At 33.9% G+C, this 22,718-nt stretch overlaps 2 protein-coding genes across 2 annotated transcripts; one reads left to right on the top strand and one right to left on the bottom strand.

The window, feature by feature from the left end:
- Positions 1-5,102: 5,102 nt before the first annotated feature.
- Positions 5,103-7,338, bottom strand: LOC114187317 (ABC transporter G family member 23). Its single transcript, XM_028075535.1, has one exon. The coding sequence runs from the start codon at positions 7,317-7,319 to the stop codon at positions 5,358-5,360; it is 1,962 nt and encodes a 653-aa protein (XP_027931336.1). The 5' UTR covers positions 7,320-7,338; the 3' UTR covers positions 5,103-5,357.
- A 14,273-nt stretch (positions 7,339-21,611) lies between these two features.
- Positions 21,612-22,379, top strand: LOC114188356 (AT-hook motif nuclear-localized protein 19-like). The gene has a single exon (XM_028076950.1). The coding sequence runs from the start codon at positions 21,612-21,614 to the stop codon at positions 22,377-22,379; it is 768 nt and encodes a 255-aa protein (XP_027932751.1).
- The last annotated feature ends 339 nt before the right edge of the window (positions 22,380-22,718 follow it).

Raw genomic sequence — 22,718 nt, 5'->3', positions numbered from 1 at the left:
GCTAAAACCTTTTCGATACTCAATAAAAGTAAACCACAAACCATAAAATACATACCTCGTCAAACTCGACAAATGTAAAGAAAGCAAGCACCAATAAAACCCAAATACGAAATAACAACCAAAATTTGAAAAAAAAAACATAAATGCCTCAGTAAAACTATAAAAAAGGCAAAACATGAGAAAGACAAACGAAAAACATAAATGACATACCTTGAAACTGAGGAACCTAGAAGAAATGGGAGGGGGTCAGCATGAGAATTTTTACATAGAATTATTTTAATGATTTTATGGATTATTTTTGTAAGCAGTTACTATAAATTTTTTTATATTTGTAGGTGTTTTTAATGTTTATGGATTTATGGATTTTGTCTTTTAGTGTTGATGTAGGTTAGCACGTGGATACTTAGAGCCGGAGTGGGGTCAGCATGGAAATTTTTACATAGAATTATTTTAATGATTTTATGGATTATTTTTGTAAGCAGTTACTATAAATTGTTTTATATTTATAGGTGTTTTTAATGTTTATGGATTTATGGATTTTGTCTTTTGGTGTTTTTAATAAAGTTTGAAATTTTCCCGCATTTTAAGAAAGAGCTTTGGTTATTAAATGCATTTTAGCTTCATTTTATTTTATTTAAAATAGTAGTATCCGACCGGGATGTTACACCCCCTCTTGTCTTTGCTGCCTCAAAATTAAAAGGGCCTGAAATACATTAACATTTATTACATGATCCATAAAGTAAACCTAGAGACAACAAATGCCACCACCAAAACCACACACCATAGTAAAGGAAAGAAGGTTTACTTGTATTCTCGTATAAATAACCATAAAATGCCGGTACGGGGAGGAAAGAAAAACCACCACCAGGATTCCAAAAACACACAAACCTAACAATATCGTGGGTTGGCTCAAAAAACAAAAATGATTAAAAGCAAACTAATAAGTAATGGGGAAATAATAAAAATTAAAACCTTTTCGTCTTTTTGCTTAAGAACACATCAATGCCTCAGAAAAATTTAAAAACAAAGCACAACTGAAGCAACGCAATTCAAAACCAAGACATAAAACACATATAGGCCATACGTTATGAAATTGAGGAAACCCACAACAAATAAACACCAAAAGCTAAAACCTTTTCGATACTCAATAAAAGTAAACCACAAACCATAAAATACATACCTCGTTGAACTCGACAAATGTAAAGAAATGAAGCACTGACAAAACCCAAATACGAAATAACAACCAAAATCTGAAAAAAAAAACATAAATGCCTCAGTAAAACTATAAAAAGGCAAAACATGATAAATGACATACCTTGAAACTGAGGAACCTAGAAGAAATAACAATCGAAAACTAAAATCTTCCAAGTAGTGAAAAAAAATAAACCACATACGAAAAACTAAAGAATGGAAATGACATACCTTGACAAAGGTAGGAAATTCAGAGAAAGGAACCACACAACAACACCCTTACAAAATAAAAAATTATCACAATCCAACTCTGACCTAACATTTATTAACGGATGGAACATCCATCAACTCAGTTAGAGATGTCAAAATGGGTTTCAACCCGTGAGCCAACCCAGCTCACCACGGGTTCGAGCCGGGTTGGGTTGAGAAAAATTCAACTTTTTCAAAAGTGGGTTGAACTCAACCCGGCTCACTTAACCCACGGGTTAAACGGGTTCGAGCCGGGTTGAAGGTGGGTTGGCCCACTTAACCCACCAACATTTTTTTACAATTTTTTTTTATTTTTTTTAAATTTTCTTTTAATTTTTTTTTAATTATTTACTACTCCAATTATATTTGTTCACAATTTCATATTTTTAAATGCTAGAATGTTGCTTAATTATATTTGAATTATTTGAATGTTTAATTAATTTGATTGTCAAGTTATATATATGTTGATACTTTAATCTTTAACTATAATCTTTATAGTAAATTACTCAAGTAACCGTCTTATAAACAATTTTTTCTAAATTAGCATGAAAAAAATGTATAGTTTTTTTTATTTATATTTTGTTGAATAGCATGACAGAAAATTTGTAATATTAGTCATGCTTTCTTAGACTAATGGATACTTTCTTGGAAATAATTCTTCATATATTGGTGGTGAGCGTGATCAAAATATTGGTTCTTAATTTTACTATGATTGTCATCTCATGGGTTACTTAAAAATTTATTTAAATATTTGAATAATAAAAAAAATAAATAAATAATTTTTTTAGGTGGGTTGGTGAGCCAACCCACTTAACCCACCAACCTGTGGTGGGTTGAGCCGGGTTACAAAATTTCTGGCTCACCAGAAAGTGAGCCGGGTTGGGTTCACTCATTTTGAACCCGGCTCGTGGTGAGCCAACCCGTGTGAGCCGGGAGCACTTCCAGAGACAGGAAAGGCCAAACAAAAAAACGAAAAAGAAGTTGGGCAAGAAGGGTATAACAGTCAAGTATTGATTCAAGCTTTTAAAACATGGAAAGCTTCTTCAGGACACAGGTAATTGACCAAAAAATCTATAAAATGGACATGTTTCAATGATTGAAGTTGTGGTATTTGGGTAATATCCAGAAGTGTTTGTTTTCATATAATTTAAATAGCTAGGAAAAATTGAAAAAGAATAAAAATAAGTAAAAAACGTGGTTGATTTGATTTGATAGAAGTGATTTCTAAATAGAACATTATGAAATCTTCCAAAAATATGTTTTTTCTTCACGCAATGAAAGTGTAAAATATTTGATTATTTATGTGGTGTGCATAATTATTTGGGATGCATAAAAAAAATATAATTATGTAGTTTTTTAACTTCCATAATTGATTTTATATCTCTTATAATGAATTATGAGTTTTTATTTTTATATTTTATTATAAGAATGATAGATATTTAAAAATATTAATAAAAATAAAATAACATTTCCTTCACCGATTTCTTATAAATTAAATAATTAATCTTTCAACTTCTTTTTTATCTCTTTCTTTTCGTTTATAGAATCTTTCTTTTTCATTATTTTTTTCTTTCACTCCTTCATTTTGTTCTTCTATATAGAAAAGAAATTTTTTTTTTTTTATCTAAACGTACGTAAAACACAAATTCAAAATGGCCCCTTAAAATTATAACTTAGTAACAAAATAGTTTATGATTTGGTGTTAAATTATCAATAAATTACATTTTATTAACAGAATGGTCTTACGAAATCCTACGAGGAAAACGTAAATGCGTCTAATTTTCATAAACTTTAATACAAGATGAGAATTGATTTCATACTTAAAAGATAATAAGAAACTAAAGTATGACTTCTGAGTTCCAATTTAGATAAAAATGAGTTAAATAAAGAATATATACCAATAATAATGTACTTAAGTAACCTATAATATTAACAAAAATATTTATTGGTTACTGAATATAATTATAATATGTGACAAAATTTCGGTAATTTGATTATATGATGAGTGGTGGATTTTCAGCGAATAATTTGAAGGTGTTAAAATTTTGGTTGAATTATATTTTTGGTTCATTTTTTCGTTTTAAAATGTCAAATTAGTCCTCTAATTTTTTTAGTCTCAAATTGGTCCCGATTTTTTTAAAATGAATGCAATTTGATCCTTTTCGTAAAATTTCTTGAAGTGAAGCAATTTTTTTTATCCAAATTGACACTAGGATTATGTCAATTATATCAACAAAGAAAACTATCATTATTCACAACTTCAATTTTTATGAAAAATCTTGATCCAAATTAAGAAATTTAACAAAAAAAAATTGTATCATTTTTTTTAAAAATCGAGATCAAATTGAAACTAGATAAAAAAACTAGAGTACCAACTTCATATTTTTGAACTAAAATAAAAACCAAAGGAGTAACCCAAATCTTTTATATAAACTAGTAAAGTATTGTATTTATTTTTTATGATAATAAAAAATAATAAAATAATAATTATTGTTATTATTATAATTATAAAATTAAATATAAATAATTTTTATAATTTTACTATAATTAATTTCATTTATAGTGATCAAGTTTAAAAAAAATAATTAAATAAAAAGATGGTTAAATTAAACAAATGATCACTTAAAAAACAATATTAAGAAAATAATTATTTTTACTTAAAAAATATTAGAAAGGTCAAATTGAAAAATAAATTTGAACAATAAAAAAACTTTTTCTTATGGATCGATATAAATACAAATTTTTTTACAATATCAAATATATAAAATATATTAAAAATATTAAATTTTTAAAAAATATATTTAAAATTATATAAGTATTAAAAAATTATAAAATATATTAAAAATATTAAATTTTAAAAAAATATATTTAAAATTATATAATAAACTATATGAGTATAAAAAAATTTGGGAGACCATGATACCATCTGTCATAACGTAGTCCACCACTGCATATGATATATTAATATTAGAGTTAAATATGTTTTTAGTCCCAAAATTTTGATCCAAAAATGAAATTCGTCCATATCCAAAATTTTGATACATTTTAATCCCTAAACTTTAAAAATGAATATAGTCCTTTAATTCAATTATGTTAACTTTTATGAGGGGTCAAACACATTTCCTAGCAGATATTAAATCATAAATGTGTCAAAGAGTGTAAACAATTCCAATACTAACATGAAAACGCATTCGACCCATACAACAAAAGTTGACTTAATTGAGTTAAAAAGACTATAATCATTCATTTTTAAAGTTTAGAGATTAAAATATATCGAAGTTTTGAAAAGAGACGAATTTCAATTTTGGGTCAAAGTTTAGAGACTGAAAACATACTTAACCCTTGATATTATAATATCTTTTTATGCTATATATCGATACAATATATGGTTAATATAATTAAATAATATATCACGTTAATCTATCTTATATGTAGTAAAATTTTATTATTATTGGTTTCGGTTTGTAACACATTTCATAGGACTCAGAAACCTATAAATATATATGATATATTTATCGAGGGAGTACATTCATATTTTCTTAATCATATAGTCATATACTCAAGGGATCTTCCTCTTTTGTTCCAATTCTAACTAGCATTCAAGTCATCATATTTACCGTTTTAGTCTTGTCACCTATGAGAGAGAAGGTTCACACTCCACATTCCTACAAAACCTACTAGTTACTTTCATCCTTTACATTGCAAGAGAGAAGGGAAAAGAGGACATTTATAATGGGACAGTGAGACATAAACTCATACATTATTCCTAGAATAAGTTTGTAGCATAGAATTTCATATCATACATTAACTATAGGCATGGGAGCAAGTCTTCTCTTAGTGTGAACTCTAATGAACCTGCCATATATTTGAAGCTTATATGTTTTTGTTTTCAAGTTTGAAGCAATGACTGTTATTAATTATATTGTTGTTTTGGAGGCCTTTCTTGCAAGAATTATCCAACAAAGCACACGATACAACACAAAGAATGCGAGCATTATTCCCACATTGATCCACCTGTTATCCCTTTCAAGTCCTCTACTCTTCAACACATCAAAACCTGTGATCAAGCACTGTGATCCTTCTGTTTGATGAGAGAAACACTCATTTCTAACATTCCAGTACTCATTTGTGAGGAGTGCATCCAAAGGGTACCTATAGAGGGACACATAGTACATGAAAAGCCAATACTTTGGGATACTCTCCCTTGGAATGAAGTACCCTGAGAACAGAAAGAAGGCTCCAAGAACTGTGCAGATGAGAGAGTTCCCTGAAATGAAATCAGGAGACACTGCACTTAAGAAGAGCACAAGAGAACTTGCCATGAGCACAATGAGCCACACCACAAAAGTGAAGAAGGTGAAGGCAGAAAGAGAAGGGTTGAGGCCTACAAGCCAGTACACAGGAACCGCAAAAAGTGTGGATACCACAAACAAGAAAGGAAGGAAAACAAAAGTGTTGGCTATCATGTAAGAGGAAATCCTATAGGCTCCCCTTGAGGCTTCTTTCATCAAAACACTCCTCTCTTGAAGGTATATTGGAAGTGCTTCAACTGTTGAAGAGAGGAGAAAACTAAGACTGAATGCAAATAGTCCTAACCTTTCTGCAACTCCTCCTTCATCCCTTGTTACCTTTATATAAACACTTCCCAGACCAAAGCCACCAACCAGTGCTTGCATTGTTCTGGCCAAGAAAAGTTGTTTTGTTCTGTAAATGATCTTCCAAAATCTTGAGCACAAAAACAGTATCTCCACCAAGTATGCATAGCAAACACTGCTAAAACTTTCCTTGGTAAACTGTGATTGCACAATTTGGATTCCACCACAGTTTTCTTCTTCTTCTGCCCACATGAGGTGTGGAAATGGCTCCTTTTCCACATATTTGGAACTGAAATCTTCCAATCCTCGTATAATTTCCATGGAGAATTCTAAAGCATTCAGCTGTGTTGGGATTTGGAGTCCCAGTTTACTTATGGTTTCCTCTAGTTGTTCTAGGCTACCGTTGTGAACAACAGAACCATGAGAGAGGATCAAGAACTTGGAAACATACTGCAATATTCTATAGCTGGGTTGGTGGATTGAAAGAACCACTATCCTATGCTTTGCTTTAACAATTGATGACAGTAACTCTATGACTTGCAAAGCTGAAGTGCTGTCTAGACCTGAAGTTGGTTCATCTAGGAGCAAAATTGGAGGATTGTGAATCATGTCAACTCCAATTGACACTCTTTTCCTCTCTCCACCAGATATCCCTCTATTCTCTTCATCCCCAACAAAACTATCAGCAACATGTGAAAGTCCTAGCTCTTGCAACAAGCTTTCTACCCTCAACTCTCTATCTTTTGGGGTCATTTCTTTTAGCCTGAACTTTGCACTGAACAGCAAAGTTTCTCTCACAGTCAGCATAGGAAGCAAATTGTCCTCTTGTGCCACAAACCCACATGTCTTTCTCAACTGAGCTGCACTAGTCATAGGGTGATCATTGATTGAAATGCTTTTAGGATCAAAGTCTTCATCTTTTACCCTTCCTGCCACGATTCGCAGAAGGGTAGACTTTCCTGTTCCACTAGGACCAGCCACAGCAACAATCTCAGAACTTCTGGCTATAAAAGAGATTGAGTTGAGTATATTCAAGGGCTCTGGTTTTTTACTCTGATGACAAAATGAAAAGGAAGTGGTCTTGTGAGGCTGCAAAGTGTAGGAGAGATTTCTCACAGAAAGTTTATATGCAGCTCTGAATTGTTGCTGTGATGGTGGCGGTGAGTGGTGGAAAGAGGAAGAAGAAGCACTAATGGACTCTTCCGGAGAATTAGAAGTTGAGAAGAGTATGACAGAGTCATCTTCAGTGCTAGATAACCTAGGTGGATTCAAACATGCTGCCATTGGTTTGTCTGGTTTTTTCTGTGCGAGAAAAGTGAAACTAAGAAGACAACATTTTATGGGAGAATGTCAAGTTCAGAAGAAATGGAAGTTGCAACAACCAAGTTGACAGTTATGCAGTTTTAGATGCTGACATGTTTGGTATAGGTAGGTTATCTGCAACATTAACTCATCAAGTTCAGACTTTTTCTTATTCTTGCATTCCTGTGACTTCCTTTCACGAACTTAAGAACCATTTTCCTAGCTAGATTTCCAAACTCTTCACCCTTTAAATTCTATCAACTCTGAACTTTGAACAAAGAAAACGAAAGAGGAAAGTTAAGCAAACATGAAAGAGAGGTGTTATTAATATAACAATATTAAAGGGACAACTTTTTAGACCGGGTTAGAAATAGAATAGTATAATAATTACATTTTCATCAATAGAAGTCATGATTTCTGTTTAAAAACAAAAACCAAAATTACATGAACAGAGAAGTAAAAGCGTATTATATATGTAATTTTGGGAAGTCCCACCTTGAGTTTAAAAAGGAGATTCAACATTTGGGAAGAATTTAAATATTTAGCTAGGTTTTCAAAAATAAAAGTAAAAACCAATTTAGTTTAATTTAAGTTTTTTTTAAACATGTTATCATCATATTTTTACCTTAGGTCAATTTTAGGTGTCAATTGTAGCGTATTTGTTCACTAGTTTTGCCCCATGGCTTAGTCAACTTTGATTTTGCTAACATCATGTGGATCACTTCGTTGATAGTTGGAACCTCTCATCAACTTTTCCTTCTCATGTAGTGTACAGGGGTTGACATATGATGGTTAAACTCTGTGAAAGATAGGTAAATTCTCACGAAATAAAAGTGCTGAAGGGTGAAACATTTCTCTGGCATGGAAAATTTTAAACTCAGTTTATTTATTTATTGCTCTAAGTATATGCCGATATTATTGATACTTTTGAGGATTTTTTTAATAGTTTTAGAAACTAATGAAAAAATGTTGTGTACACACTTTTAACAATAAAAAAATGATTTTTTATCCACTAATAATGAGAATATAGTTGTATATTTTATAGCTTGACGGAAGAAATGTAGTTTTTTTTTTTTTTTTTTTAAGTTATTATAAGATGTAATGTTTAATAACTATATTATCAACAACAAATATGTGGCTGAAAAATTTTGAATTCTGTACACACACATTTATACGCAAGGGAATACATGGCAAATCCTAAAGAAAAAAACAAATGCAACTTTTAAGACAAAACGTTTATCTTTGATGTCGAAGCAAACTCTAGCTTTCAAGTAGTTGATAGAAAAGTATGAAAAAAAATCTCAAGTCTGTTACATTATGGATTGTGAAATATTTCTATGAAGGCCATTTCTTCCTCTACCCCAATTTTATTCTTCCTGCACTCCTAACTTTTAAAATCCCACTTTGACCCTTAGTGCATTAAAAATCTTAATTTGATTTTCTCTCCCATCTTTTCCTTTCTTATTTACGCCGCTGTTGCACCCCGTCCACCTGCTCCCCATATTTCCCTTTCTTATTCAGACCGTGCATGATAGGATCAAGACACAACAATATAATATATTTAAGTTTGAGTTAACAAGATAATATATTTATGTTTGAGTTAAAAAGATTGTGTATCCGGAATCAATGAAGATCCATAGAAGCACGTATAAGGCATTAGTGCTCTCTTTCTGATAGATAAGTTATTCTAAAACATATATCAAAAGTGTACGTTGTTACTTAAAACTGACTAATGGATAATCCGTTTTATATTTTATCAGCATATGTCAGGGACCTCTCAGAAGAGTAACTGATTATTTAAATTCATTACAGACCGTTTACTAAACTATCCAACTCATCACAAACAATTTATCAGAAACCCAAAAAATTATATATTACCCATAGAAATAATAAGGATGTGCAATATAATTGAGACTAACAAATTATTTAATTTATTGATTAATGTTAATCCATAATAATAACAAAATAAAGAATAATAATTATATATAATAAATTATATAAATACAACATTCTCCCACTTGGATAACATTAATAAATAAATAAATTATATTAATTACAATACAAGCACAAATACCAATTAAGAAATATAAACATGAATCACAAAGATAATATCTGATAGGGATGCTTACCATATGCTTAGATTTCATAAATAATAGATAGTAAATAAAATATAACCAAAACATAATAAATATGTGATCCCAAAATGGTTCCTAAATTTTAATATGCTAAAAGAGATGTAATGAAAATGACGTCATTGATAAATCTAAATCTCATGAAAACCATAATAAAAAAAATGTAAATCTCAAACTCCCATTATCCTAGTACATCAAGACTTAACCACACCCATATGAGTTACATGATTTTGAGAAACTCCAATGGCTAAGTCTTAGTTAGTGGGTTTGCTAACATATTTTATGTAGCAGTATGCTCAATCCGAGTTTGATAATCCAAAACTTTCTCTCTAACAAACCAAAACTTTATATCAAGATGCTTTGAGTGAGTAGAACTTCTGTTGTTTTGAGAGAAATGCACGACAGTAGTGTTGCCACAATATATCACAAGTGGCCTAGAAATACTTTCAACAATTTGAAAGCTAGAAATCAAATTTTTAAGCCACATAGCTTGACAAGTAGCTTCATAACAAGCAACATACTCTGCCTCCATAGTGGAAGTAGTTGTAAGAGTTTGTTTAACACTCTTCCAAGAAATAACTCCTCCTGCCATCATAAAAATAAAGCCAGAAGTAGATTTTTGGTCGTCAGAGCAACCAACAAAATCAGAATCAGAGTAACCAATGACCTGAAGTTGATCAAACTTCTTATAAGTCAACATATTATCCTTAGTTCCTTGCAAATATCTAAAGACCTTTTTAATGGCTTTCCAATGATCCAAACCTGGGTTGCTCAAGTATCTCCCTAAAGCATTAACAACAAAAGCAATATCAGGACGAGTACAAACATGAGCATACATTAAACTACCAATAGCGGAACCATATAGGACCATTTTCATTTCAACTTTATCATTATCATTTTGAGGACATTGAGATTTAGAGAGTTTGTCACCTTTTTGAACAGGTGTTGCACGTGAGGAGAAAGAATTAATGTTAAACCTTTTGAGGACTTTATCAATATATCCTCTTTGAGACAATCCAAGAATGCCACGTGACCTATCACGAGAGATCTGAATCCCAGAACAAAAGAAGCCTCACCAAGGTCCTCCATATCAAAGTGGCTATTTAATATAAATTTTGTCTCAGTCAAAAGTTCAACACTACTACTAGCAAGAAAAATATCATCAACATATAAGACAAGAATGATGAAATGACTCTCATTTTTCTTCAAGTAAATGCATTGATTCGAGGCATTTTCCTTGAACCCAAAAGAAGTGATCACTTGATCAAATTTTAAATACCATTGTTTAGAAGCTTGTCTCAGCCCATAAATAGACTTGTTCAACCAACAAACTAAATCCTCTTTGCCTTTTTTTAGCAAAGCCATCAGGTTGAACCATATACACTTCTTCAAATAAATCTCCATTAAGAAAAGTTGTTTTGACATCCATTTGATGAAGCTCCAAATCAAAATGAGCTACTAAAGCCATAAAAACACGAAAAACATCCTTAGTAGAGACCGATGAGAAAGTCTTCTTATAATTAATGTCATCCCTTTGACTATAGCCTTTTGCTACAAGTTTGGCTTTATATCTCTCAACTTTTCCATCTGGACTATGCCTAGTCTTGAAGACCCATTTACACCCAATTGGTTTACACCTAAGTGGCAAATCCACAAGATCCCAAACATCATTATGAGCCATAGAAGCTAACTCATCATGCATAGCATTTAACCAATCGACACCATGAGAACTAGAAATAACTTCTTCAAAAGTAGTAGGATCATCAATATCATTTAGATCATATTCATTCTCTTGACGATACATAAGATAATCATTAGGTATAGAAGACTTGCGTACTCTTTGAGATCTCCTCAAAGAAACCTCTTAAACAACATCATTATGAACTTGTTCATCTACTATAGGTGATGTGGCATCCACAATATCTGGAACAAATTCATTTTCATCACGGACAACCAGAATCACATTATCTACGGGAAGATAAAAGGATGGCACGGGAATAACAACACAATCTTCTCTAAGAGTAACTGGTCAGGGTGCATTGCTCCCACTGTCCAAATAATCCTCAAAGAATACGACAAGGTCAGACTCAATAACCTGCATGGAGTGAGGAGGACTGCAAAACATGCTACCATGAGAACCCACACAATAACCAATGAAGAACCCACTAACAGTCTTAAGATCAAGCTTCTTCAATTGAGGATTATAAGGCTCACCTCTGCCTTACAACCCCACATATGGAAATGTCTCAAACTTGGCTTCTTCCCAAACATGAGCTCATAAGATTAAGAATATACACAACAATCCTTAAAGTGTCTCCCCAAAGGAAATCCTGTAAAGAGGAATGACTCAACATACATCTCACCATCTTTAAAAGAGTGTGATTCCTCCTTTTTGCATTTCCATTTTGCTAAGGAGTACCAGGCATTGTATACTGAGCTTCAATACCACATTTATCAAGATATCTAGCAAAAGGTCCAAGATTTCTTCCAGTCTCATCATATCTACCATAATACTCTCCACCTCTGTCAAACCTTACACATTTTATCTTCTTTCCTGTTTCAACTCAATAGCAGCTTTGAAAGATTTAAAAACATCCAAGGAACTTGATTTTTCCTGTCGGAGATCTATCCATCCCAATCTGGAATAATCGTCTATAAACGTGATAAAATACCTATATCCCCCCATGGAAGTGGGTGTGATAGGTCTACATATATCAATATGAATAAGCTCTAACACATCATTACTCTTGTTTGCTCTTGTATTTCTTACTTTTGCGGTAAACTTGTCTTTAACGCAATGAACACAAATATCAAAATCAGAAAAATCCATATCATGCAGAATACCCTATTTAATCAACCTCTCAATCCGAGACCTTGAAATATGCCTCAGATGTCTATGCCACAACATAGAGGAATTTTCGTCAATTCTACTACGCTTATGTCCAATAATAGAATTAATAGACATGTCATTCATATTCAGCATGTAAAGCCCATTGCATAAAACTTCTGAGCCAACAATAATTGAATTAAAATAAACATCAAGTTTACCATTCCCAAATTCAAAAGTGTAGCCACATTTATTCAAAACTGAAACTGAAATCAAATTCCTTCTCATAGAAGGTACATAAACAACATCTTTCAACAACAAAACATGTCAAGAAGGTAAATTTAAAGAAATTACTCCTATATCTTCAACTGATGCTCTAGCTCCACCTCCCATGATAATTTTGGACTTAACATCACTTGGTTTTCTCAAGCTTGTGAACCCTTGTAAAGCATTCACAACACGAATAGTGGCACCAGAGTCTAACCACCAAGAATTGGGAGAAACATCAACAACATTAGATTCTAAACAAGCTAGAGCATATAGGAGTATAACTTCCTTATCAACATTCTTCTTAAGAATATAACAGTCAGCTAGCTTGTGCCTAAATTTCTTACAATAGGCATAATTTCCCTTGAAGCACTTCTTCTTGGGCTCTAAAACAACTAACAATTTTCCCGTGTTCCCCTTTTCATAACGAGATTTGCCTTGAAACCCTTTTTCACAGGTTTAGTTCCAAAATTAGTAGCGGTGAACTGCACACTATGAGACTTGGAATTTTTAATTGATGCTTCCTCTTGATAAATAATAGTTATCATCTCATAAATTGTCCATTCCTCCTTCTAAGTGTTGTAAAACTTCAACACATCAAAGTAAGAAGGAAGAGATTCCATAACCTGCCAAATCAAATAACTATCACCTATCTCCACTCTTAGAGACTTGAGTTTGTTATAATAGTGCACAAGCTTCATCATATGCTCACAAACACCACTGACACCATCATATTTGGTCTTTTCAAGAAGTGACAAACAATGACCCTTTTGAGCTTTATCAAAAGTCTTAAACTTCTCACCAACTGATCTCAAACAATCCTTAGCATTATCATTATCTGGAATGCTCTATCGAATAGACTTCTCCATGGTGTATTTCATCACCATCAGACACACCCTATTCGAGTGTTCCCATTTTTCACGAGGAGCTCTCTGGACACCAGTGGACTTAGGGGTAAGAGTTGGAATTTCTTCCTCTCTCAAAGAAAAGTCCATATTGGTAATTGTCAGATGCAAATCCAGAGATTCTTTCCAATCCTCAAAATTTATCCCATTTAAAGTTTTGATGAAAGTCAATTGCATAGGCAAAGAAGTTGGTATCAAAATAACAAAGAAACATTTAATATGCACATTTAGTGTGTATATAAACAAAAATAAATTTTTCTGAATACACAACAAGATAGACCTATAATACCAAATTTCTCATTCATTATGGTCTTGCCTAAGGGTCCTGAATCATAATAAATAAGAAATATAATTAGAATAAAAATACAATGCATATCTCATGTCAAAAGAAATCTAATACCGATAAAGTACAAGACAAATAATTGACATAATAAAATTCAAAATACATTATATCAAGAAAAATAAAATACATTAATAACAAAATACTGATAGGGCGTGATTAAAATTAATGTAATATCATATTAATTAATTAATAATTAAATTAAATTATTCCCACAAAATTATATCATGCTTAACAAAAATATAATAAAATTATATAATGCATGAAATCATAATAATAATAATAATGTTTTTTTAATCTAAAAATTGGTTCAAAATCTAGTGCAAAACGTAGGCCACAGGGTGCAAAACGCAAGCCACCAAAACATTACCGTCAGCCACCATAAGCCACCAACACACCATGCAGGCCGCCGGAAACCACCTAGATCATAGCAGCAAAACCAGAAGCATTCACGAGAAGGTTTCACAAGAAACGAAAACAACATACAACAGTGGATGCAGAACCTCCGTTGCCATTGTCGTTCACCACTATTGTGCGTAATGCAGGCTACTAGCACGCAGGTCCAACACCGTGAAAACCCACCACTGCTACGCTAGACCAGAAACCAATCGGTCGACATCGCCTACAACAACTATGACTCTTAAGCATGAGTAAAATCGCATCCCATCACGAGAGAAGAAAATTGCAAGCCATTGCGATGAGAATAAAGACCACTAGTGCGAGCAAACGACCATTGTTTTCACCATCGCGAAAGAAAAAATTACGAGCCTCTACGACAGAACCACTGTTGCAACTGTTGCGAACCACTCGCGAAAGGGTCCTTAAGCGACGAAACCTCACTAAACCACCATGGATGGGCAACTCTGCGATATCAATAATGCACTTTGCCGCACTAGTGACAAAGACTCAACAAGACAAACGCGCCATAGCTCCACCGTCGTTGACAGGCCGTTCAATTTCCTAGCAAGAAAAAAAAGGGTTCAAAAGAGATTTTAATTAGGGTTAGGGTTCCTTAATATGGGATTTCAATAATTTTAATCACCTATCAAAATCCATTAATTTTCATTAATTCCACCATTGTAGCAACACCAGAAAAACGAGAATGAATGAAATTGAGGTTTTTAGTCATAAATGTTTGGGTGCTTACGAGAGTTTCACGTATGAAATGAGACAAATAGCTTATTAATGTTCATGGCAATTAATTAAACCCATTAATAAATTTTTTAATCAAACAAGAAAGTTAAGATCTCCAATATAATATTAAGATGCACAGTTATGAAAATTAAAATGCACTTCCAAAATGAACAATTATATTTTGTATCTTATTGGCTTTGATACCAATTGATAGGAATAAAAATATAAGACACAACAATATAATATATTCAAGTATGAGTTCAAAGGATTGTGTACCCAGAATCAATGAAGGATTCATGGATGCACGTATGAGACATTATTGCTCTCTTTTTGATAGATAGGTTATTTAGATCGTATATCAAAAGTGTGGTTTTACGTTATTACTTAAAATTGATTAATGGGGTATTGATTTTATATCCTACCAACAAAGACTAGGGACCTCTTAAAAATATAACTGATTATTCAATTCTATCACAGACCGTTTACTGAACAGTCCAACCCATCACAAACCGTTTATCAGAAACTCAAAAAATTATATATTACCTATAAAAATAATAACAATGCGCAATGTAATTGATTCTAACAAATCATTTAATTTATTGATTAATGTCAATCCATAATAATAAGAAAATAGGGAATATTAATTTTATATAATAAATCATAAAATACAACAATCGATGCCCCCTATCTCCACTGGTCTCGTCGACAAACAACGTGCACCTCTTTATCTATACCACTACACCTCCAAGCCGCACCTCCATCACATTTAGAAGATCAGACTACACCTCTATCAATCTCGCTTGCTCTATAATGTTTTTTTTTTTTGTTTGGTGCAGAAGAATAAGTATGTCCAACTATTTTTGCATAATGTGATAGTTGTGTTTTAGGAGAAAATGGGTGCCCGCGGGGAGGAGGAAAAGGGAAGAAAGGTTCCAATACATACTAAACTGCTAAATCTAGAAGTTATTACTAGATCCTAGAATCCTTTCGATATATTGTTCAATTCAGGACAATTTTAATGGATTGGCCTTTCTAAAACAAGTTCTGGGATATGGTAATGACTTTCAAATTGGACAATCTGGCATGTGTATTGAATTTTTTTCTGTTGCATTTATTGCTTTTGTTGGTTGGGTTCAATTTTATCATTTGTTAAGGAGCTGATCAAACTTAGTTGCCTATTGTTATGATAATTTTTTATGTGATGATTTCCATATAGAGAAATGGCTAGGACAAGAGGTGTTGGATCTACCCATGTTTGAAGCAACAAAGATGGTACAAGACAAAGACCCACAACATTTGTTTGTAAGAGGAACCATGGTGAAGCTCTAGATGTGAACCCTATTTTTACAGCTAAGATGATTGGTGATGAGAAGGAGCATGAAGAAAGGTTTCCTTGAACCCTCTTTACATATGTCCATGGGAATATCATTTTTTTCTATATATGATTTCAAAATATTTTACTAATTCTTACCATTAATTATATATTATTTTTAATAAACAAATTGACTTAATCATTAAATTTTTCTTTTGTATTTTTTTATGATCTTGGCTCCTAGAAACCATAGCACTATCATCTTCTCTTTTATTTATTTTACAAAAAGTTAGTTTTATTTAAAGTGATCCAAATCAGTAAATTTTTAAAAAATTATCAAAATGATCAAGTTATAAAGAATATAATTTGAAAAGAAGAACATGTGGAACAATGCACGACTTCAATTATTTTTAAATATGAAGTCGTGCTCTTTAATATGACTTCTCTCTTTTATTTTAGTGAAATTATGTTTGTTGTTCTTACAAGGTCAAAGTATATTATATCAAGTCTACTAGAAAGCTTTAAAGGGTTCATGAACACGAGTTCAAAGGGTACTCTTCCTCAAACATCACAGACGGAGGGGGAATGCTTGCAAAAGACACTTTGATACCAAATTCAGTCTGAGATTTTATAGAATAAATGCCAATGAATATGTAATCAATGTACTTTGTAAAATGTGCCTTTTATTTATGTTTCATGGGCATGACCTAGTTGGGTTTTGGTTTAAGTGAGCTAATTACCTGATAAATGAATATGTAATCAATGTACTTTGTAAAATGTGCCTTTTATTTATGTTTCATGGGCATGACCTTGTTGGGCTTTGGTTTAAGTGACCAATAATTGAGTACCTAATAATTATATTAAGATGGCTAACCTTAGATTTAACTATTCTAAATGATAATCATGTCGAACTAGTTTATTGGCGTAATTGAGTATATGTTATCCTAGAGGGGCAACATGTAGCCGGCCAATCTGTGTACCTTATGGGGCATCTTGGCCGTGCACAACACACTAGCCTCATAGTCTTAACATGTCCTATGTTAAAGACTTTTAAGGAAGCGATCACAGTTACTCAATTATTGGCTTCTCAACCTCTAGATCTTTGCAAAGAAATTTTGTATTTCTTTGGTCATATGAACCTATAGGTATAGTAGCCCCCCAACATCAAGGAGCTAAAGCGACAAAGAGGTTTGATATGTTTGGATAGGTGTAGAGTCTTGATTCGGACATGAGCATATGGTTGTTAGAGTTTTGCTAGGATCAATGTGTTTTTTGGAAGTTGAAGAGTCGAGATGATTGGGATTTTTTTGAAGGCTTACATATTGGCATGGGATGGGTTGGGAAGGTGAAACATTGCAGTCCATTCTATAAATAGTGTTTCATTTTGTCACTTTTTTCACCAAATTTCCTGAGTTTTCTTCTACTTTCGTTACCTTCCCCTACGAATTTCTTATGAGAAATACAAAGGGTCAAGTATTTCGAGGTATGTCGTTCATTGGTTCCAATGTGAGTGCATATAAAGGGTCGGGTATTAGCCGACCTTTAGGGTTGTCTGGCGATTCTTTGTCTAGGGTGCTGAGGGTGACCATGGAGGTTACCAGGGAGTGTAAGGAGGATCCTCCCGAAGAACATGCTTAGAGTTCCTTGCCTAAGAGAATTGGGTTCATGAGGAGGTTCAACTTGCATCTTCCAAGTTCTGGTGGTCCTGAATTTGGACTTCTTGGCTTAACAATATATATGTTTCTGACCAAGGAGTAAGTCTTGATATAGTGTCTCTTAAGAGACTAGGCAACATAGACGATGTATGCCATGGCTGCAAAAGGGATGAAGATAATTCTTTTATGTATATATGGAATTTTCGTATCATTTACATGCTTGACTTTTGTTTGACGAGTTCACCATGGGTGTTCTTTGTCTTTTGAATGTTGCTCACACTTAACTTCATCCAAACAACTGGTGTGGTGTACAAGTTTTTTGACTTATTTGCCAAGCCTTGTATTTGTCCCCCACCCCTAAGAGCATTCTTTATTTTTATGTTACCCGTCCTAAGGATCCGATTAAGGGGTTATCTTTGGTGGGGAGGTCAAACTTCAAGGTTGCCATGACCTTAATCGAGAGGTCAGATTTTTATGGTGATGATTGTAAACCAAAATTTTCGTTCTACTGACAATAAATCCTCAGAGATGCAAAGAGGTCCCCAAGAGTTTGCTCTGCTCAAAGAGTAGACAAATAATGGAAGTGTTGGAACAACTTCCCATGAAGATCCTAACATAGAACATTGTTATCTTTCTCCTAAGCCGACTAATGATATATACAATGAGTTTACCTTTTTCCATGACTAGTGTAATTTGGCTAATATGAAAAATTTGTATTTTTGCATGCTATATGGTTGAACATTCTACAAAGGTGGGTGTGGACGAGGATGTGTTCGTCAAGTTGAGAAAGCGAATGGTTAAGGTTGCTTAAAAAATAAGGGGTAGGATAATGTTCCAAACTTGACTCAGGTTGAAGTGGAGAATCATCAGCTTGAGAGTGTTGTGAAGATGCCTGCTCCTTCCAAGCAAAGGGGAAAAGGCAAACATAAGAAGAAAATAAGATTCTTGGCCAAGGGCAGCATGCCGAGCTCTTGCTCTATTGCCTTAAAACTTGGTGACCTCGACGATTGTAGGATCTGGATGAGGAAAAACATGGATCTTAATCTAATTGACCAAGAGTCAGAACTTATTTATACAATGGAGCCTAGTGTTGCCATAAAGGCCTTGTTGGAATTCCAAGCGTGATCCATGGTGATGAGCTAGAGGGTAGCTAATTTTCTATAGAAGGAACTGGCTAATGAGGGCAAGAAAAAGGTTATGGAGGAACTTGCTATTTTGAAGAAGGTGGACACTAAGCAATATAAATGGGCCATTGAGAAGAAATCCCATGAGGAGGAGATCAGGAAATTCAAAGGTTGGAAGGCACACTACTTGGTGCTTAGAAGAAGTTGAAGGAGGAGAAAATTGAAGAAGTCGTGGTTGAGATTGCCACTCTTTAGCAATATGTTAATCTTTGAGCATATTAATGGTTTCTAGAAAGCGCTAATTAAGGCAAGATGAATTCTTATACAAAGAGGTGTCGACTACTGATGCCCGTTTTAGTGTGAATCTGGATATATATGATGGCCACCTAGTTGATGTTGTAGAGATAACGACCGTTAAGGCTACTAAGCATGTGGCCGAGGATGCTGAGGATGACCATGATGATGAGGGAACAATCAGGATGAGTCCTTCTTCCACCGTTAGCCAAATTATTGATGAAGAAATAGAGAATGCTCAAGATGTCGTAGAAGAGTAGTAACTTATGTTTTCATTTTAGTACGTAGAATAGGTTTTTCATATCTCGGCCAAATATATTAAGGCCCTTTGGTATGGACTTTTTGAACTTAATGGAAGGATACTCTTTTGACTTTAAGACTTGTGTTTTTCATCTTTTTGCTTTTCTTGTTTGCTTGTTTGAGAAATTGGTTCGAATAGTACCACTTAGGTTAACTAGGTCCCATAAGGTAGACGACCTGGTCGGGTACATGTCAACCCTATAGGATGAGATGTACTTGAATTATTCAAATAGACTGGTTCGACATGCTTATCATTTAGAATAGCTAAATCCAAGGTCAACTATCTTAATTTGATTATCAAGTAATTAGGTCACTTAAACCAAAGCCAACTAGGTAAGGCCCATGAACCATAATGTAAAAGACAAATTTTATGAAGTACATTAATTACGTATTCATTGACATTTATTCTTTGACATCTCAAACTGACTTTGGTATCTAAGTGTCTTTTGCAGGCACCTCCCCATTGTTTGTAACGTTTAAGGACGAGCACCCCTTGAGCTCGAGTTTGTGAACCTTCTAAAGCTTTGTAGAAGACTTTACATAATATACTTCGACCTCGTAAGAACATTTGCTTATCTACTTTTTTCCTTGTTTTCTCTTATATTTTAGAGGAAAGGTCTATTGGAAATAATAAAATCATGAGAGGTCTGATAATGAAAACTATCATCACCATGTGTGCTTCCTTCATTCCTTGATAGTATTCTATAAACGATGATGTTCATTAGTTGTTTTATAAAAAGAAGACACAAATTGCAGGGTTATGCTCGTATTGAATTTGAGTTCCATGTTAATCCATTGTAATATATTGCTAATCATGACAAAATACAAAATAACTTGATTGAGTTTCGTGCCCAAGTGGTTGATATGATTAGAATGAAGTCATGTGAGTGAGCGTGATTTCACTAAAAAATGAAGAAGAGAGTCGTACATAATAGTACAATTTCCTAGTATTTTATGTTAATCTAGAAAAAAATGATAATCAAGGTATGTTTAAGTCGAGTCAAGGTAACTAAGAACTGCGTCAAGTTAAGTCGTCTATGTCTAAGGTTGGACATAGTCAGTTTAGGTTGAAGATTGAGCTGAATTGGGTTAGGTGGAAGGTTAATCAGAGTCGTTTTGGGTTGAAGCTTGAGTTAAAGTCAACTTAACCTAAAGGTTGAGCTGAGTCAGTTTAGGCCAAAGGTTGAACTAAGTGAGCCTCGGCTGATGGTTGAGCCGAGTCAGCCTAGGTTGAAGGTTTAGTTGATCGGCCCAAGATTAAGGTCGAACCAAGTCAGATAAGGTAGTAGGTCGAGCAGAGTTGGATCAGATTGGAAGTCAAGTCGAGTTGTCCTACGCAAGGTCGAGTCGGTCTCGATGAAGGTTGAAACTTATTAGCCCGGGCTGAAGGTCGAGACGAGCCTGTCTTGACCAAAGTTTGAGTCTAGTCGACTCTGGTCAAATGGTTTAGTTAGGTCATATTAGGGCCAAGGTCTAGTTAAATCATCCTAAATCCAAGGTTGAATTGAATCATCAAGGTCTCAGGTCGAACTACGTTAACTCAGGTCCAAAAGAAGCTAAATTTGCATTAATCCAAGTAAAATTAAGTTAGTCTGATCCTATAGTTGACTCTAATCAACTTTAGGTGATGTCTTAAGGCAACCTATACTCAAGTCAAGTCGAATGAACTTAGACTTCCAAATAAAACTTTTCCATTTAGGGTAACACTTTTAAAGTATATTCTTTTTGAATAAATTTCAAGTAAAACTAAATCATTTTTGTAAAAAAAAAAAAAAAAAAACTTTCTAGAGTTGAAACCTTCGTCACAAGTCCCTCATTCTTATCACCGTTACTACCACACTATAAATCACCCACAAACAAAGCTTCAAATCCTCACAATCAATTATCTTACCTTGGTTCTTTCAATATTCTCATCCAACCATTTCGTCTATCTTTCCTCTTCTATTTAAACTCGTCTTAATTGATATACATTTTTTCTAGTACAATGACAAACAACTCCATGCCAATCTCCCTCTCCCAAATCTCAGTCTCCGGAGACTCAGATTCTGAATCCTCTTGGGACCACCACACCAGCTCCTCCCACTGTCCTCTTCCATCGCTGCCACCACCCATCATAAACCAACAATGGCAGAATCTCCCTATTGCCACTCCACCCTCCAAGAAGCCACGTGGCAGACCTCCAGGCTCCAAGAACAAGCCCAAATACATTCTCCCACAACCCAACATCAAGATTCTCATCGTCAATGTCGCTCCAGGACATGACATCATTGAAACCATTATTAACATCGCTCGGCGCACCCATGTCAGCCTCACCATCCTCAGTGCCTCCGGTGTCATCACCACCGTCACCCTCCGCCATGTCCCCAGTGGCTCCTCCGCCGTCATGCTCCATGGACCCTTCAACTTACTTTCCCTCACTGGCTCCTACTTACACAACAACCAATACACCCTTCTCCCCGGCGCCACCCCTCCTCGTTCCTTATCCTTTGGGATACACCTCTCCACCTCTCACGGTCGAGTCTTCGGTGGCCTCGTCGGCGGTAGAGTCGTCGCCGGTGACGATGTCAACTTGACCATTTCTACCTTCGAGAACCCTGAAATTTATAGATACGGTTCTGAAGAACAAGAAAGGGATGATCATGACAATAACATCAACAACAATAATAGTTGTAACCATAACCCTAGTAATTTCAACAAGGGTGGCGACTTGTCAATGTTGAACTCTGCTAATGTCGGAATCGGTGGCTGGTGAATGATGTCAAATCCACATCATAGGATTCAAGACACAACAACCGGAATGAAGATCTCTCTTGATGCACAATATTTTTTCTGTTTTGTACGATTTTTGAATCTTACTGATATCTATTAGGAAAGTGTTATAGAGTATATCGTTGGTTTTATTGTGTTTTTTCGTTGAATGAAAAGTTGTTTCAGCATGACTGTGTTTCTACTTATCTATTTTTAATGAATTTCTTCAATTAATGATTCTCTTGGTTTTAATCAATTTGTTAACGTGGTTCTTCTTATGTTCACCGATATGTAGGGTTTTGTGCAAATTTATGCTTAAAATGTTGTTTAATTAATTCAAAAA

The sequence above is a fragment of the Vigna unguiculata genome, chromosome 6 (genome assembly GCF_004118075.2).
Source record: "Vigna unguiculata cultivar IT97K-499-35 chromosome 6, ASM411807v1, whole genome shotgun sequence".
NCBI lineage: Eukaryota > Viridiplantae > Streptophyta > Magnoliopsida > Fabales > Fabaceae > Vigna > Vigna unguiculata.
The sequence above is the reverse complement of the archived record's forward strand: the minus strand, read 5'-3'. Positions and strand labels throughout refer to the sequence as shown.

Bases quoted from the DNA above. Each gene is read 5' to 3' on its own strand.
- LOC114187317 (XM_028075535.1), bottom strand. From the start codon at position 7,319: ATGGCAGCATGTTTGAATCCACCTAGGTTATCTAGCACTGAAGATGAC.
- LOC114188356 (XM_028076950.1), top strand. From the start codon at position 21,612: ATGACAAACAACTCCATGCCAATCTCCCTCTCCCAAATCTCAGTCTCC.